Genomic DNA, 16192 nt, shown 5'->3' with positions numbered 1-16192 from the left:
CCGCTGCCGGTCTAGGTCACGTGACCACGGCGACCTTCGACCTTGGCGTCGAGCGCGTCGCGGCTGTTTTTTTTTAACAACAGCGCCCCCTGCTGCCTCGACGGGGTACCGAGGGTCGCATGGAGCGCTGGGTGTACGACCAACTGCCGCGCGACTGTTGACGTCAAAACGAAGCTTGGAGCGTCACTCGATATCGATTCTCAGGTGTGAGTTATTGATGGATGAGTAGCTATACAGCAGAACATTTGATGTATTAGTAGAATAGACAAATATTGGCAGAACAATGAACAGATAAATCACTGCTGTTGTTTTATGTGTCTCTGTGTATATGTGTGTACAGTATATATATGTCTATATCTTTTTATATGCGTGCGTGTATGTATGTATGTATGTATGTATATATATTTATATATATGTGTGTGTGTGTGTGTATGTGTGTATGTATTATATATATATATATGTACATGTACATGTATATGTATATAGATGTATGTATAAATATATGTATGTGTGTGCATGTGTGTATGATTTTATATACATCTACATCTGTATATAGTAGTTAAATGTTTTATGTTTTAGCTTGTTGTCAATGTTTCAGCTGTATGTCTAGTCCTTGTTTGTACATTGAAAGAAAGGAAAAAAACAAATTCAAATTCCTTGTATGTATGTGTAGACACTGCGAAAAAGCTGATTCTGATTCTGATGAAGAATAAACATATACATACTATATGGTTATTCATAAAATATATCTGTCTATTTGTGTATCTATATTCTATATATCTACATTTGTGTGTCGACCGGTTTTAAATTGCACTTATGTCTAAATTGCACTTTTGTAATTTCAAGGTTTTTTGAATGTCTTTATATGTTATGCTTAGTTATGTGTTATGTATATGTTATGCTTTTATATAATGTACTTTGCGGCTTATGTAAACCACCTTCATTTGTCTCTGTGTATGAAATGTGTTGTACAAATGCAAATTAATTTATAGCCGATGTTATACACTAAGTGGCAAAGAGTAGAGAGGATAATGAGTCCACAAATGGAAAGAGGGATCCGTTGGACGACTAGTCCACCCCACTAGGCACTCCATCCGTACCCATTCCAAATACCCTTTCTCCATAAAAACCTGTAATAAATGCAATCGTACAACCGCTCCTTTGTCCTGCTCTGCAAGCACATTCCCCAAACCCCCGATGTTACCCCTATGTCCCTTTTCCTTTGCATCATTTTAATGGATTATGGCCTACACTAGTTTGCTTTCATTGAAACAAATAACATGTGTTCATTAACACATTTAAACCTTTTTATTGAAGCATATTGAAATTATTATCATAATGTCATGATGGACATGCCATGATCTACATTGATTCCCTTTTGCCACAATATGGAATTTGATCAATTTGACGGGTGTACCACTAATAGTAATATGTAATATAACTGCAAAAGGAAAAAAACAGGATGCAGGTGTTAAAGATAAAGGGGAGAGCGAAGGGGAGCAAAAGGAATGGAGCAATGGAGGAATCATTTCCCTTGAACTGGGCCCCAGGTAACCAGACCTGGACTAGCCTATCATTCCGTGTCCCATTTACCAGATTTATAGAACTAAAGCGCGGCAGAGAAATAGTCATTGTGGAAACGCACGAAAACATAGGCGTGCGTGTGCGGGAGGGGGATTCCCCACATAGCCCCGCTGCGGGGGGTGCCATCATGCAAAGTCTTTATGATGTCACAAAGCTGAGCGTTCCGCCGTCAGTTCAACACCGGGGGAGAAGACACAGGGCACATAACACGAAGTACTGACACACGGTCACGCCCACGTAGGTTTGTCAAGGGAGAATATAACTCACGATGAAACGCATGTAAACATAAATGGACCTCCCCACATAGACACGCGTAGACGGCCACGGCCCGAACACTTTGACAATTTCAACGGGAATTGTGTGGTTATTATTTTGCCCTGACAGTTGAAGGTTAAGATGACGTAACGCTCCTTCGAGCCCACTTGTCTTTGAATATGTTTTTTGTGTTCAGAAACAGATGCGTCCAGGTGTGTGCAGATGTGTCGCAGCCTCATGAACTGACCTCCCCCCCCCCCCCCTTCACTCCAAGTCCCGTCGAGCCGCCGCAGCCGGAAGCGGAAGCGCGTCACCGCCTCATCCGGGTACTTGGACGCGCTCCTTCCTTTCGCGCCGGTAACCGGAGGAGCCGTGCGTCCATGTGCGCAGTGACCGGGAGCTGAGACGCCTGAATCCGCCGCACGATGGATCCCGAGTCCCTGATCGAGGCCCTTCGGGGGACCATGGACCCCAACCTCCGCGAGGCCGCGGAGCGACAGCTGAACGAGGTGAGGCTTCGTGCCGCTCGGTGGCGCCCGGGGCCGGGAGCGTGTGGCGCGGCCGCGCGGCGGGGCCCTCGCGCCTGCTCACAACATCAGAAAGGCGCCGCGGGCAGGGTCCGCCACCATTAGCTCTGACAGATCCGCTGGAAAATGTCCGTCCGCTCTCTCCCGCCTCCCCGGCTCCGGCGGCACCGCGTTGCCCGCTCTCCGTCGACAGCGGCGGCGTCCCGGCCGCGGGGATGACAACACGGCTTTCCAGTAAATGAACGTCAGCGTCAGGTTTACTGGAACAAACGTAGGTTAGCGTTAGCAAATTAGCCGAATGGTAAATGCGGCTAACGTCAACGGTAGCCGTCTTTCCCATTGACTACATTGTGAATGCTAATCATAGGTAGCATTAGCATTATGGCCAACGTCAACGAAAGCCGTATTTCCAATTGGTTGCGTTGCTGAAGCTAATCAACATGTCGCACGCAAATATGTGTGTTTCTGTTTTTCTTCTTCTTTTTTTTTTTTTTTTAAACCGGCGTGATTTGGACGGGGTCTGTAGATTTGACGTAAGCCGCACGAGTTCAATAACTAGTTTCTGGGCGCAGGACCGTGCTAGCCAAGTTGGCTAACTTTCGCTACTTGTTGGAAGAGCTCCCCTTTACAAAGCTGCTGCTCACGTGTCATAGATGGATTTATTCATCCCCGGAGGAATTGCGGTGTTACATCAGCTCACATCGAAAACAATAGGCGCTAATGATAAAGTAATAAATAGAAAGAAAACGCCCCGATACATGCGACGAACCCGAAAATTATATATGATATCGAAAAAAAATGTCAATGTACAATGAACCCAAAAATTGTGCAAGTTGGGGTAGATGTATTTGAAATGAATCAGTTCATACGTTATGCCCCGTGGTGATCAGATCAGTTAAAAAAAAAAAACAGTTTAACCTCAGTACTTGGATTGAAAACAAACAAACTAATAATAAGTTGAGATATAACCTAGCACCCTGGCCACAGTGTTGATATGCAGCATGCTTATTTTGGCTTTGGCACAGTTTGCCCTTATTTTTGCCAAAACGTGCTGGTGATGAGTCGTCTCCTTCACTATTTTGTGAAATGGCTTTTCAAAAAACGTCTCTGCTCTGGGAGGCGCGGTCGTTTGCATTAATCTTTCCATTTAAATTTATAGGGGCATTCCCAGATGAACTTTGTTTCGACTCTACTGCGAGTCACCATGTCCGACCAGCTGGATTTGCCGGTCAGGCAAGCAGGTGAGCAAATATGTTTCACATGTAAATATTCTTGGCAACAACAAAAAAACAAGACTTTGGTTGTTGTTTCTTTGCTTTGTAATTCAGCCCCGAATGGCTTTTTTGAATCACTGTGCAAACTGCTTTGCCACTGTCCTAACTGTGCGTCTGCTTTATAGAAAACCGCCATCATACATCAGTGTTTGTTCAAGTGTCTGGTTTGGGCATTTTATGTTGTTGTGGGACAGGCAGGGTACACTGCTGTGTATCTCTGATACAGCAGTGCACCGTTTACACAAGATGTCTGTGTCTGAATATCTACTCGGCTGCATGTCTGCCTGACACTGGGATACATGAGCCTGTCTTTCAGAATATCTCAAATGCAAGAATTTGATTCCAAACAGTTTATCAAACGACTGTGATCTTAAAAGACAGTGAAATTCTGTGTTGTTTCTATCAGAGAAACATGTTGTCTCTAATAGAGAAAATTGTTTTTTCTCTAATGTTCCCAAGCGTTTTCTCTCGTTGTAATCGACCATCCAGGTTCTTGTTGTCTCCCGATATTATATTTAGGACTCAAAAGAGAAGAGGACTTTCATTGGCATTTTTTATTCTTATTTCTGTAGTGTACCATGTAGCCATTACATTCAGCTGGAAATTCTTCATTACATTTTTTTGGCTTTATAGATCTGAGGTTTTAAGCCATGGCACTACCACCACTGGGCAGTGGTTTTTTTTTTTGTTTTTTTTTTTTCTCTCGGCCATAGGCGTAGGGGGTTATGTATGCTCTGTCAGCATTGATGGGCAGGATTACGACTGCCTCGCCAGTGGCATAGACACATGTGTCAGCAGTCTGACGTTTGATTCCAAAAACCTGCTCCCTCACTCCATGCCTTTCCCTGCAAGCAGCTGACCTCACATTTGAGTCCTATTGTGGCTCTGAAACCCAATTGGCACCCTCCCTCCACATTCAGATGCACTAAACTGAAAACGGTTTCTTAGAAATAAGCACCACTCTCAAAACTGTTTTTTTTTGAGTGAAGTGAGGATTTGGTAGAGGGCGAGATGTACACCTTCTTCTGTGACAAGTCTTTGGAAGGACATTAAATACTCTGTTTCTTACTATCAAACGTGTTTTTCCTGTTGTTGATGGAAAAGTATAGACCCAGAGAGTGATGCTCCTGTTATACTGTTCTTTTTCTTACCAAACTGACAGTCTGTCGTCCACAAATTGCTGGAAGGTGAAGACAGTTGAAAAATGTCCAGTCCTTGTCATCTTTTCAATGGTTCTTGTGTGGCTGTTCTTGACAACTATGCGTGCCATGATAATATATCAGTCTATAGATGTGAAATGTGAGGCATAATTGTGAAGTGCATCGTGTCCCCTGGATCTTTCTACATCTAATCCAGTCCACCATTAAAACTAAAGTGCAAACATTTTTTTCTTCTTCTTCAACCAGGTGTGATTTACCTTAAGAACATGATAACCCAACATTGGAGTGAGGGAGACAACTCAGGCACAGAGACACCTGTCAATAACATCCCGGAGGACGACAGACAGTTTATTCGAGACAATATTGTTGAGGCCATCATTCACTCTCCAGAGCGCATCAGGTATCCAAATTGACCCTCTGATGCATATAGGAGGTTGTGGTCCACTCACTCACATTTGTATCCTTCATCAGAAGTTTTTTTTTGTTTTGTTTTTTTCCCACCGCTTCTCCATTTATTCTGTCTGTTTTAAACTCCTCAGAGTCCAGTTGACAACATGCATCCACCACATGATCAAGCAAGACTACCCTGGAAAGTGGACAGCCATTGTGGACAAGATCGGCTTCTATTTGCAGTCGGACAACTCTGCAGGGTGGCTGGGTATTCTGCTCTGCCTCTACCAGCTTGTCAAGAATTATGAGTAAGTTAATGCAGTAGGGCTCACTAAACATTGAATGGGTTTTATTTAGTTATGTTTTCAGATTTATTTATTTACTTAATAAAAATGGACCAAAGTGTTGTCTGGCTAGTTCTGTGGCTGAATCGAATCTGTATGTTGAAACAGGTACAAGAAACCAGACGAGCGCCAGCCGCTTGTTGCTGCCATGCACATCTTTATGCCAATGCTGAAGGATCGCTTCATCCAGCTTCTACCTGATCCTTCAAGTGAATCTGTTCTAGTACAGAAACAGATCTTCAAGATCCTCTACGCACTATTCCAGGTACTGACAAGAAAATTAGCCTCTTTTGGTGTTCGGTTCTCTCCTTTTTATAGAAGGAAATTTCTGATTTAGTGTATATTAAATTGGGAAATTGAAGAAATCTTACATTGGCTGCTGAGCAACGTTTGAGAGAAATTTCTCAAAAGTTATTAAGATATGAATCCATCAATGGTTCAGAGTTCCTCTACTTTTAGGAGGAACTCTAGTTAATGGTGACCTTTGGTCAGGCAGTTTGAAGTAGAAAATGGATGTTCTCATTATCCCTCCAGTACAACCTTCCCTTGGAGCTCATCAACAGACAGAACCTGACAGAATGGATGGAGATCCTGAAGACCGTAGTGGACAGAGATGTTCCTCCAGTGAGTAATGATCACATTTTCCTAAATTGCATTTCTTGATTAAAGTCACTTGGCAAAGACTGCAAAGAGTGACTTGTCTTCTTGCCAATGGCTCCTTCAGGAAACCATGCAGGTGGATGAGGATGAGAGGCCCGAGCTGCCCTGGTGGAAGTGTAAGAAATGGGCCCTTCACATTTTGGCCCGGCTGTTTGAGAGGTAGGGGGTGTGTGTGTGGGTGTGTGTGTGTGTGTGTGTGTGTGTGTGTGTGTGTGTGTGTGTGACCAAAGTGTCAAATAATGACATTACTACACAAAGTAAGCGTTGTGAGCAAAACCTTGAGGCTTCTGACCGCTTAGATTTCAATGTTTTTTTTCTGCTCTTTATATATATCATCATCTGCCCCATCCAATCCGGTGTGTTTCTCCACCCAAAGCGAATACAAAATAATCTTTTTTTTCTTTGTTTTTATTGTTGATTTATTCATTTTATTTTATTTGCCATCGTTTACATAAAAAAAAAATCCCTGCATACGAGAGTCCCGGTGCGTCATGGGGTCAGTGTCTCACAAGACCTGAGCACGGCAACCAAAGTTGGAACAAACTTTTAGATTAGGCCTTGTGGATCTAATATGAGTGAAGATTCAGCAACTTGACTGCTTATTCCTCACCTCAAATTTGTTCAGAAACAGATTTTAGTGTACTGATAAGGTGAAATCAGTGAGAGTTTACAGAGTAAATAAAACAGCATGTTTTGGAACAGTCCAGGTTTAGGGGCATGTCACAATGACTTAAATCCATAATGTGAGTGGTATTTTCAGCAAATAACTTGAAACATGTTTTTGGGACCTCAGGACCTATATTATTATGTGTTTAAAAAAAGGAGCATAATAGAGCCTCTTTGATATGGCTAAAAACTATCACGCAATCTTTTACCAGATATGGCAGCCCAGGAAATACAACCAAAGAGTATGCTGAATTTGCTGAACTTTTCCTCAAAGGATACGCAGTTTCTGCACAACAAGTAAGCACAATAGTACCCTGCATTTTGGGATTGACCAGATTGAATTGTATCTGATGCAGAGTTTATTTTTGCATTTCTCATCAGGTCCTGCTGAAAGTCTTGTATCAGTACAAGGAGAAGCAATACGTGGCCCCCAGAGTCCTCCAGCAGACACTTAATTACATTAACCAGGGTATCGCACATGCCGTCACCTGGAAAAACCTCAAACCACACATTCAGGTACGAATGGCAGCAGCATATGCTGAACTAACTTTGAATCTTAGTCACACACTGAATGCCACAGAAATTGGTCCTGTGTAGAATTTGAGCAACTTCACCATTTTTTATGTAATGGCCAGCTTTTAAATTTGTTATTGATCATTAACATTATTTATGTATGCTTTAATATGAACCTGGTTCATTTACTTTTATTCTGACGACTTGATTCTAACTACTCTTTTCAGGGCATCATCCAGGATGTCGTTTTCCCCCTCATGTGTTATACAGATAGCGATGAGGAACTCTGGCAGGAGGACCCGTACGAATACATCCGCATGAAGTTTGGTAAGATGAGAATGCTGTTTTTCAGTAACGTTTGGTGTATGTTATTATAGATTAATATGGGTTTTTATTAGCTTGTTGTCTTTAAACCATTGTGTTATTACCCTTTTTCCCTCAGATGTGTTTGAGGACTTCATCTCCCCTACCACAGCTGCACAGACACTCCTCTTCACCTCCTGCAACAAGAGGAAAGAGGTGAGTTTAGTCACAAAATAATTAAAATTAGTTTGAGTTCTGAGAACGACTTGCAAAATCCTTGACCATTGACTCACTACAAAGAGCTGGAGCATTTTCTTGCCATGTTTGGGTTAATAAGTGATGGCAGTAAGAAATGTATTATTGGTTTGGCTTGAATTGTCATATGTCTTCTTTTAGGTACTGCAAAAGACGATGGGATTCTGCTATCAGATCCTCACTGATCTCGCCTGCGACCCCAGGAAAAAGGACGGAGCCCTTCACATGATCGGCTCATTAGCTGAAATCCTGCTCAAGGTGAGGCACTCAGCCAATTACCTTTCTTCCGCCAATTCTTAGTAGAAATCAAAACAAAGGTCTCTGAGTTGATCCAAGGTTGGTATGCTTGAACATGGTTTAAATCAGGCTTCTCAAATAAATTGGAACATACACCTCAATTATATATTATTAACAAAAAAAAAACAGTCACAGATGTTTCAATTATTCTTGCATGATACAAATCTAAAACTATTCACTTAACAGGTTGAATTTTTTTGTTGAATGTTAGACTGCCACATTAGGGACCCCTTCACTGTGTTGAGATTCCTACAGGTTACAGTGTTTTTAATATGTACTATTTATCTACCAATGACCCGATATTTATTTTCTTACCCCTATTTTAATGCAGAAGAAGATTTACAAGGACCAGATGGAGTTTATGCTGCAGAATCACGTCTTCCCCCTGTTCCGCAGCGAGCTGGGCTACATGAGAGCCAGGGTAAGTCACATATCCGATCTATCTGCAACAATGCGGCATACTCTGGTATTAAATTGTTTTCTTCTTATCGTATTATTGGTTCTTTGAACTGTTTCCCTCATACTTGCTTTAAGGCCTGCTGGGTTTTGCATTACTTCTGTGAAGTGAAGTTCAAGAGTGACCAGAACCTGCAGACGGCTCTGGAACTCACTCGCCTTTGTCTTATCAATGACAATGAGATGCCCGTCAAAGTGGAGGCTGCCATTGCTCTGCAGGTCCTCATCAGCAACCAGGAGAAAGGTAAACGCTCAAACCGGTTCAAAAAGTTTGAAATATGCTTGAAATTTGAATAAACTCCTAGAAAATGCCACGATTTCCATCCATAATGCACAATCCAGGTCAAAATAATAAACATTTTATTGTTGTAAGAAACGACCAGTTATTGAAAATAAAGGCAACGAGTCAATGGAAGTGGAAAATGTTGAATCACCGCATCAGTGTTTTTGACGTGGCTATATTCCACACAGAGACTGCATGATTACGTCTGTGAGTCACATGGCTACATCCGGCTGAAGGCAGTGACTCAGTACACGATTCCCTCTCAGAACATTTAAGGTCATGTCACTAAATCAACACGCTGTCACCAACCTGCCCTACATTCCACAGCCAAAGAGTATATCACTCCTTTCATTCGGCCGGTAATGCAAGCGCTCCTGCACATCGTCAGAGAGACTGAGAACGATGACCTCACCAACGTCATCCAGAAGATGATCTGTGAATACAGTGAAGAGGTCACTCCCATCGCAGTTGAGATGACACAGCACTTGGTAAGTGCAGTTGATACAACACATCTATGGATCAGATCCAGTGTCAAAGTAATGAATAGAGGCAAGACTGAAATTCATATATACCTACTTAATATTCCACCTACTGCCAATACTACCTAATACTGTTCTCTGCCCTGTCCCAAATGTAAAGTAAGTACCTTTTATAGTTTGTTGAATAAGAGGTCATTTGTCCAAAAATGTTAAATGTCTTAAAAGATTCTTCCTGTAAATGTCTCAATATCAAATTCAACACCAATACCCGCAGTCCCGCTTACAAGGTTTACACATTAGTGCAGGCTTAACATTTTCCCATTCTTTTCATTTCCAACAACAGGCCATGACATTCAACCAGGTGATCCAGACGGCACCTGACGAGGAGGGAGGGGACGACAAGGCGGTCACAGCCATGGGAATCCTCAACACCATCGACACACTACTGAGTGTGGTGGAGGACCATAAAGAGGTGAGGATCGACCGCACACACACTCATCTCGGCACCCGGCTCAGTGCTCCTCTCACTGCCACTTCCTCTGCAGCGCTCTGGCCTTGTATTATGTTCCTGGAAACACACTCCAGCCGCCTACCAACTCCTCGGAGTACACTCTGCTCTCACTCTGTCCAGAATGTTTCAGAGCAACAAGCTAGAAATAGTCCTGTGGCACTTGGCCAGCGTGTCCGTCAAAACGCTGCTGAAGCCGAGCAGCCGGCACAGTTTAGCGAGCCCTGCCTCACCGGAACGATGCTTGATTGCATAACTGTCAAGAGCTGAAGCTATCCAGTCCCTTTGCTGTATAAATGAATCAAACCATTTTATTCAACAAGTAGAGTGGGCAACTAGACGGATGACATAATTGTACGTTAAGCTTTTGGATAATTCAAAGGTTTGACGGACTACTGCACTGTTTGTTGTTGCAGTCCTCACCCTGCCAACAATAGCCCCAATTCAGGCTTTGTCAACAGCATTCCTTAATATTAAAGTGTCAATCCATAAGATCATCTGTATTGGGTAGATTACACTACAAATCCCAGAAATCCATTTGAAGCCACAATAGGTCCCCACCAATGTTCATCCATGTTGACCATTTACTGGCTGCAACTAGCTAATTGCTTTATCAAGTTCACTGCAGCTACCTTTCACTTGCTCATGCCAAGGTACGTGCATTCTTGCCGGGAAAAAGCGTTCCCTGCCACCATCAATGGAAACAGCTGTACTGTAGAGGACTGCCATAAATGTCTTTTTTTTGTTTGTTTGTCGTTGTTTTTTTTTTTTTTTTTTTTTTTTTTTTTTTTTTTTTTTGTTTGTCCCCCCCCCCCCCCCCCCAACAAAATTATCTTGAACTACAACTTCGTCGTGGCATCAATTAACAGTTAGAGTTTGAAAGCTTTGACCTTTTTAATGGTGTGTTTTCAGATCACACAGCAGCTGGAGGGCATCTGTCTGCAGGTGATTGGCACTGTCCTGCAGCAGCACGTCCTGGGTGAGTGCCTGGTTCCTCTCGTCCCACCACACTCCAGTCGCGATTTCTCTGTCAACACATGCCTGCCCGTCTCCCTACCATGACGTCTATCGTTGGCAATCCAGTGACACGCCTATTTGCCGTCTTCGTGCTTTATTCTTCAGAGTTCTATGAGGAGATCCTGTCGTTGGCCCACAGCCTGACCTGTCAGCAGGTGTCACCACAGATGTGGCAGCTCCTTCCACTTGTTTTCGAAGTCTTCCAGCAGGATGGATTTGACTACTTCACAGGTACAGTTTATGGCCTACATTGCAGTGCAGTAGTTTCCCCCCCAAATCTGATATTCGAGAAAATTGATTCCCTAAAAGGAAAGCAAAGACCTTCACATTACACTATTCTCTTTTAGATATGATGCCCCTCCTTCACAACTACGTCACCGTTGATACGGACACTCTCCTATCAGATACCAAATATCTTGAGATCATCTACAGCATGTGCAAGAAGGTAAAAGTTGTTTTTGAGAGATTTTATCTTTTGTTTAGTGTTCCCTTCAGTATCCAACATAACCCTATATGTTTTTTCTACATAGGTTCTGACAGGTGATCCAGGCGAGGACCCAGAATGTCATGCAGCCAAATTATTGGAGGTGATCATTCTGCAGTGCAAAGGTCGTGGAATTGATCAGGTCAGCAAAGAAACATCTTCTACTATTGGCCGATTTATGCAATTTGCTGCATATTTAAACTTTGAAAGGAATAGCATATTCTAGAATTGTTAACTTATAGGTATATTTAGATTGGAATTTGATTTGGATATTACTCTCTGGAATTTACATTTGTTTTCTGACCGATGTCCTAGTGGGTGGGGGCCACTAATGGCGTATAAATGAATATTTTTAATGATTTATTTTTATGTATCCCCTGCAGGTTGTGCCCTTGTTTGTGGCTGCTGCACTGGAGCGCCTGACGCGGGAAGTGAAGACGAGTGAGCTGAGGACGATGTGCTTGCAGGTGGCCATCGCCGCACTTTACTACAGCCCCCCTCTGCTTCTCAACACCCTGGAGAACCTCCGCTTTCCCAACAACACTGAGCCAATCACTAACCACTTCATATCGCAGTGGCTCAAAGATGTTGATTGCTTCCTGGGGTAAGACCAAATTAAAAGTTATTTTTATTTTACGTTTGATTGGCTTAAAGTGTATTTGACTCATACCGAATATACGTGACAGCATCTCTCTGTGTACTTGTCACCTTTGTGCTGCTCTGAAAGCCGTGACTCATGTATAAATGCACTTCCTGTAGACCTATGTTTCTGGTCATGATTAAATCTCTGCTTTTTCCTCTTCCAGCCTCCATGACAGGAAGATGTGCATCCTTGGTCTTTGTGCACTAATCGACCTGGATCAAAGGCCACAGGCAGTCAACCAGGTGGCTGGCCAGCTCCTCCCATCAGCCATCCTGCTCTTCAATGGGCTCAAGAGGGCCTACGCCTGCCGAGCCGAGCATGAGAACGAGGAAGAAGATGATGATGAAGATGGGGAGGACGAGGATGAAACTGGTGAGACTTTCCATCTACAGAGGGACAGGTGGATGATGGCTCGTGCTGTATAGATATAGGATTGTCGCAACGCCATGGTTACATGACCACCACAATTGTTGTACTGAGCTTGTTATCGTCACTACCGCAAATAATAAAATAAACATATTTTTTGTGTTAAGTAATTTTTTTGCTGGTGTTTCCACCAGCAATATCGTATCTTGTCACATACCAAATACAGGACTCCATATGACATGTGATAAGAAATATAAACACAATAATCATTGTTTGGTTATCGTCACTGACTGTCTTCGTCCTATGTTCCAAGGGCTTCTGGAGAAATTAACGTTTCAGTTGCTCCGCTTGTCGCTTCAGCTTTGAGGGAAAGTCACAGTCTATTGAACATTTTGTGTGTCCGATTATTATTTCTAGGGCTGTACTCGACTCAGAATTTTGTCAGTGGAATCTGATTCAGCTGTTCAATGCAAATATTCGGGGTGCGAGGTCACCGAGGAACTGTTCCTCCGCTCCACGGCTGTCCACTATCGGGGCGCACGGAGAGCGGTGTTCCTTTCCTGACGCGAATGATTCACACATGTACAAATATATTTATGATTTCCCTTATTTGTAATTCCTCATTGAAATGTTATCCGTGTGTGTTTTTGTATGTTCTATCTGTTTTATCCTGTTATTGTAATGCACAATGACTGACCCAAAAGAAAAAGTTGGGGTCCAATGATCCCAGTTCCGAACACTGGCAAAAATGTATGCGTGTATATGTAGAGCGATGAAGACGCGTATGACTCGGTGCTCGATTAAAACATATAAATACTCTACTGTGGCATTTCAAGTGAGCCCCCACATGCCGTCTGTATGACTTAAATTACTTTTAGTGGAGTTTGTTTTGACGCGTTTCTCTCCACCCGCAGCTGAACTAGGGAGTGACGAGGACGACATCGACGAGGAGGGCCAGGAGTACCTGGAAATGCTGGCCAAACACGCGGGGGAGGGCGGAGACGACGAGGACTGGGAGGAGAACGATGCGGAGGAGACAGCCCTCGAGGGCTACACCACCGCCGTGGACGACGAAGACAACTTGGTGGATGAATATCAGATCTTCAAAGCCATAATGCAGAGTGAGTCAGAATGGACTTTGAGTGCAACCCACGTTTATTTTTTTACAGTGGAAACCGCATCATGGCAGATGTGTGCATAATTTACAGCCAAGGTAAGATAAATAGTTTACTTTTTAATAGATCAGAAGGTGAATTCTGCCTCTGGAGGAAGACAATTTAGCCCGGATTTATTATGTTATAACACAAAAAGACTTAGTGCTATGAGTCACATTAAGGAGGGCTAATTTTATTTTTATTTTTTTCAGATATCCAGACACGTGATCCAGCATGGTACCAGGCTCTAACGCAAGCCCTTGATGAGGAACAAGGCAAACACCTTCACGATATCGGCACACTGGCAGACCAGAGACGGGCAGCGCACGGTGAGGCTCCTTCCTGACGAGTGAAAACAGTGATCAGCACAGCACTGGGTCTTCATTGTCTGTCCTTCCTCAAATTTTTAGTTTTGTCTTAAATTTATGTCTTGGTGAGAATTAAGACACACCCTGAATTCTCAAACTGACCCATATTTGAATTGCTTTTTGCCTTGATCAGAGTCCAAGATGATCGAGAAGCATGGCGGATACAAGTTCACAGTGCCAGTCGTGCCATCTAATTTCAACTTCGGTGGCAGTGCTCCAGGAATGAATTGAGTCATCCCTTCTTTTTATTACTCTGTGACTGATTGTAGTGAAGTGAAAAAAAAACAAAACAGCTTGTGTTGTTCCCTTAAGTAGTGGTTCCAGAACTGGTTCTTTTCAAGTCATTCTTCAATCTATCAAATTGGAAATAGCACCAGAAGATGTGGGAAAGAAACCAAATGCAACCAATGGCTGGGGAAAACAAACTTGAGCATGATGAAGCGTGAGAAGCTCTTAACAACGTTGTCTTCTGGAGTCCGATGTGGAGGGGATGTCATGATGGCAACTTTTTCTTTTTTCCCACTTAAACACAATTGGGGGCTTAATTTCATAAAGGAACTAAATATTTTATCTTTATCACTGTTCAGGCCGAATGGCCCGTGATAAGATTATACCTCTGGCAGTAGTGATATTGATTATTTTCTGCATAAGCAAATTGTCATGTATGTTATGTACACACAAGCCAAGGTTAATGATCTTTATTTTTTGTTTTGTTATTCCTCAAGTAGCCTTGCGTAACAACAGAGGCATTTGTAAGGTGTCAACAGCAGTATTCATATGTAGCATATTGGATACTCCATAGCACTATGTGATGCCTGATCTCTGTAAATGAATGACTAGCACTTTCATATTGTTCAGGTCTCCTAGCCTTCTGTATCAGACTGCAACTTTTTTTAAAGAACGATGAAGACTATTTAAAACAAAACAGCTGTAACTTTGTTACTTTTCAATGAACTTCTCCTGTAATGGCTGGTTGTCACATGTGCTTGATCGTGGTGTTGGGCTCAATAGAAGGCATAACTTCACCAACTCGGAAACATTCTAGATTTCTGGAAGGAAGAAAAAGGAAAAAAAGAAAAAAATGCTCTTGGTGTTCAGTTGGGGTACAGGATGTGTTTTGGGCACTGAAAGTACTTTTGCGTACTTCATTGAAGCATGTAATATTGGACTTAACGTAAAGGTCTCAAGCTTTTGGTTGGTTTATGGATGAACCATCTATATATACAACATATTAAAAAAAAAAAAGGTAAGGGAATTAAGGCCCTTGAGTCTTTCCTTGTACAGGTTTATTTTGTTTGGGCTTTTAGTGATGTTAAATTGTTTCATAAGCAAATATAAATTCCTGTGTAGGGGTCCGAATGTATATAACCAACATGTTAAGAGATCTTTTATCCATCGTTTGGAAAACCGTGGATGTAACCAATCAAATGGGATTAAACCCATTGCGGTGGTTGTTGAGCTAGTTACAAACTATTAGAAAAGAACGATCACCAATCACAACATAGTTTGAACCGGTTACAGTAATATCCTTGATGTGCAAGTAACTGATTACTAAACTGACTAACAGGACAGCCCCAGAATACCTACTTCTCCATTTTAATCCTGGGGAGGGTTTCCAGCACTAGCTCACCTGTCCACTGTATTGCCATTGTGTAGGATGGAAACGCACATTTGAGTTCTTCTGCATAAACAGAATTTCACTGGAAAGCCGCCTGGTGCTCAGAGGTCAGGGAGTATCATGCCATATATGTTGGCAGATTTAATTTTATTGTTCCATTCTGTAAATCGGTCACATTTAGGTGTAAATAAATTGTTCAAAAAGCCCCTTACACTTTTCCCGAGAGTATGGAAACTAGTCACTTTTTTATGTTTTAATAAGAGAATGCTGTACTCAAACATAACTTAAAGCAGTCAGTTGAAAAACTGATTCATTGTGGATGGATATTACAAGGGTTGATAAGCACACTTAATGATATAAATATGCAGTACCAGTCAAAGGTCTACAATGTAGAAAATGGTAAAAATAAAGAAAAACTCTTGAATCAGTAGATGTGTCAAAACTTTTGACTGGTACTGTATCTGATGTTTTCTTACATAATGAAGGGGGTGCCCCCTCAACTAAATATTGTAATGGGCGTGTTCTGGTTGAGGTGTTCTCAAGAGACCCGGCACCAACTCCAGTTCCAGTGTCTCGGTGTGGTTGACA

The 16192-nt window shown here is 42.4% G+C and overlaps 1 protein-coding gene across 1 annotated transcript; it reads left to right on the top strand.

Moving 5' to 3' along the window:
- The first annotated feature begins 2200 nt into the window (after nucleotides 1-2200).
- ipo7 (importin 7) lies at nucleotides 2201-15241 on the top strand. The gene is made up of 25 exons (XM_079998364.1): nucleotides 2201-2348; nucleotides 3526-3607; nucleotides 5047-5200; nucleotides 5340-5498; nucleotides 5643-5799; nucleotides 6069-6158; nucleotides 6259-6353; nucleotides 7073-7157; nucleotides 7242-7376; nucleotides 7601-7700; nucleotides 7816-7892; nucleotides 8073-8189; nucleotides 8560-8649; nucleotides 8763-8928; nucleotides 9295-9455; nucleotides 9790-9918; nucleotides 10867-10933; nucleotides 11077-11202; nucleotides 11319-11416; nucleotides 11502-11597; nucleotides 11839-12059; nucleotides 12262-12470; nucleotides 13379-13585; nucleotides 13831-13947; nucleotides 14120-15241. The coding sequence occupies exons 1-25, from the start codon at nucleotides 2265-2267 to the stop codon at nucleotides 14215-14217; spliced, it is 3120 nt and encodes a 1039-aa protein (XP_079854490.1). The 5' UTR covers nucleotides 2201-2264; the 3' UTR covers nucleotides 14218-15241.
- Nucleotides 15242-16192: the final 951 nt, after the last annotated feature.

This window comes from Zeus faber, assembly GCF_960531495.2.
Source record: "Zeus faber genome assembly, chromosome: 3".
In the NCBI taxonomy this organism is placed as follows: domain Eukaryota; kingdom Metazoa; phylum Chordata; class Actinopteri; order Zeiformes; family Zeidae; genus Zeus; species Zeus faber.
The sequence above is the reverse complement of the archived record's forward strand: the minus strand, read 5'-3'. Positions and strand labels throughout refer to the sequence as shown.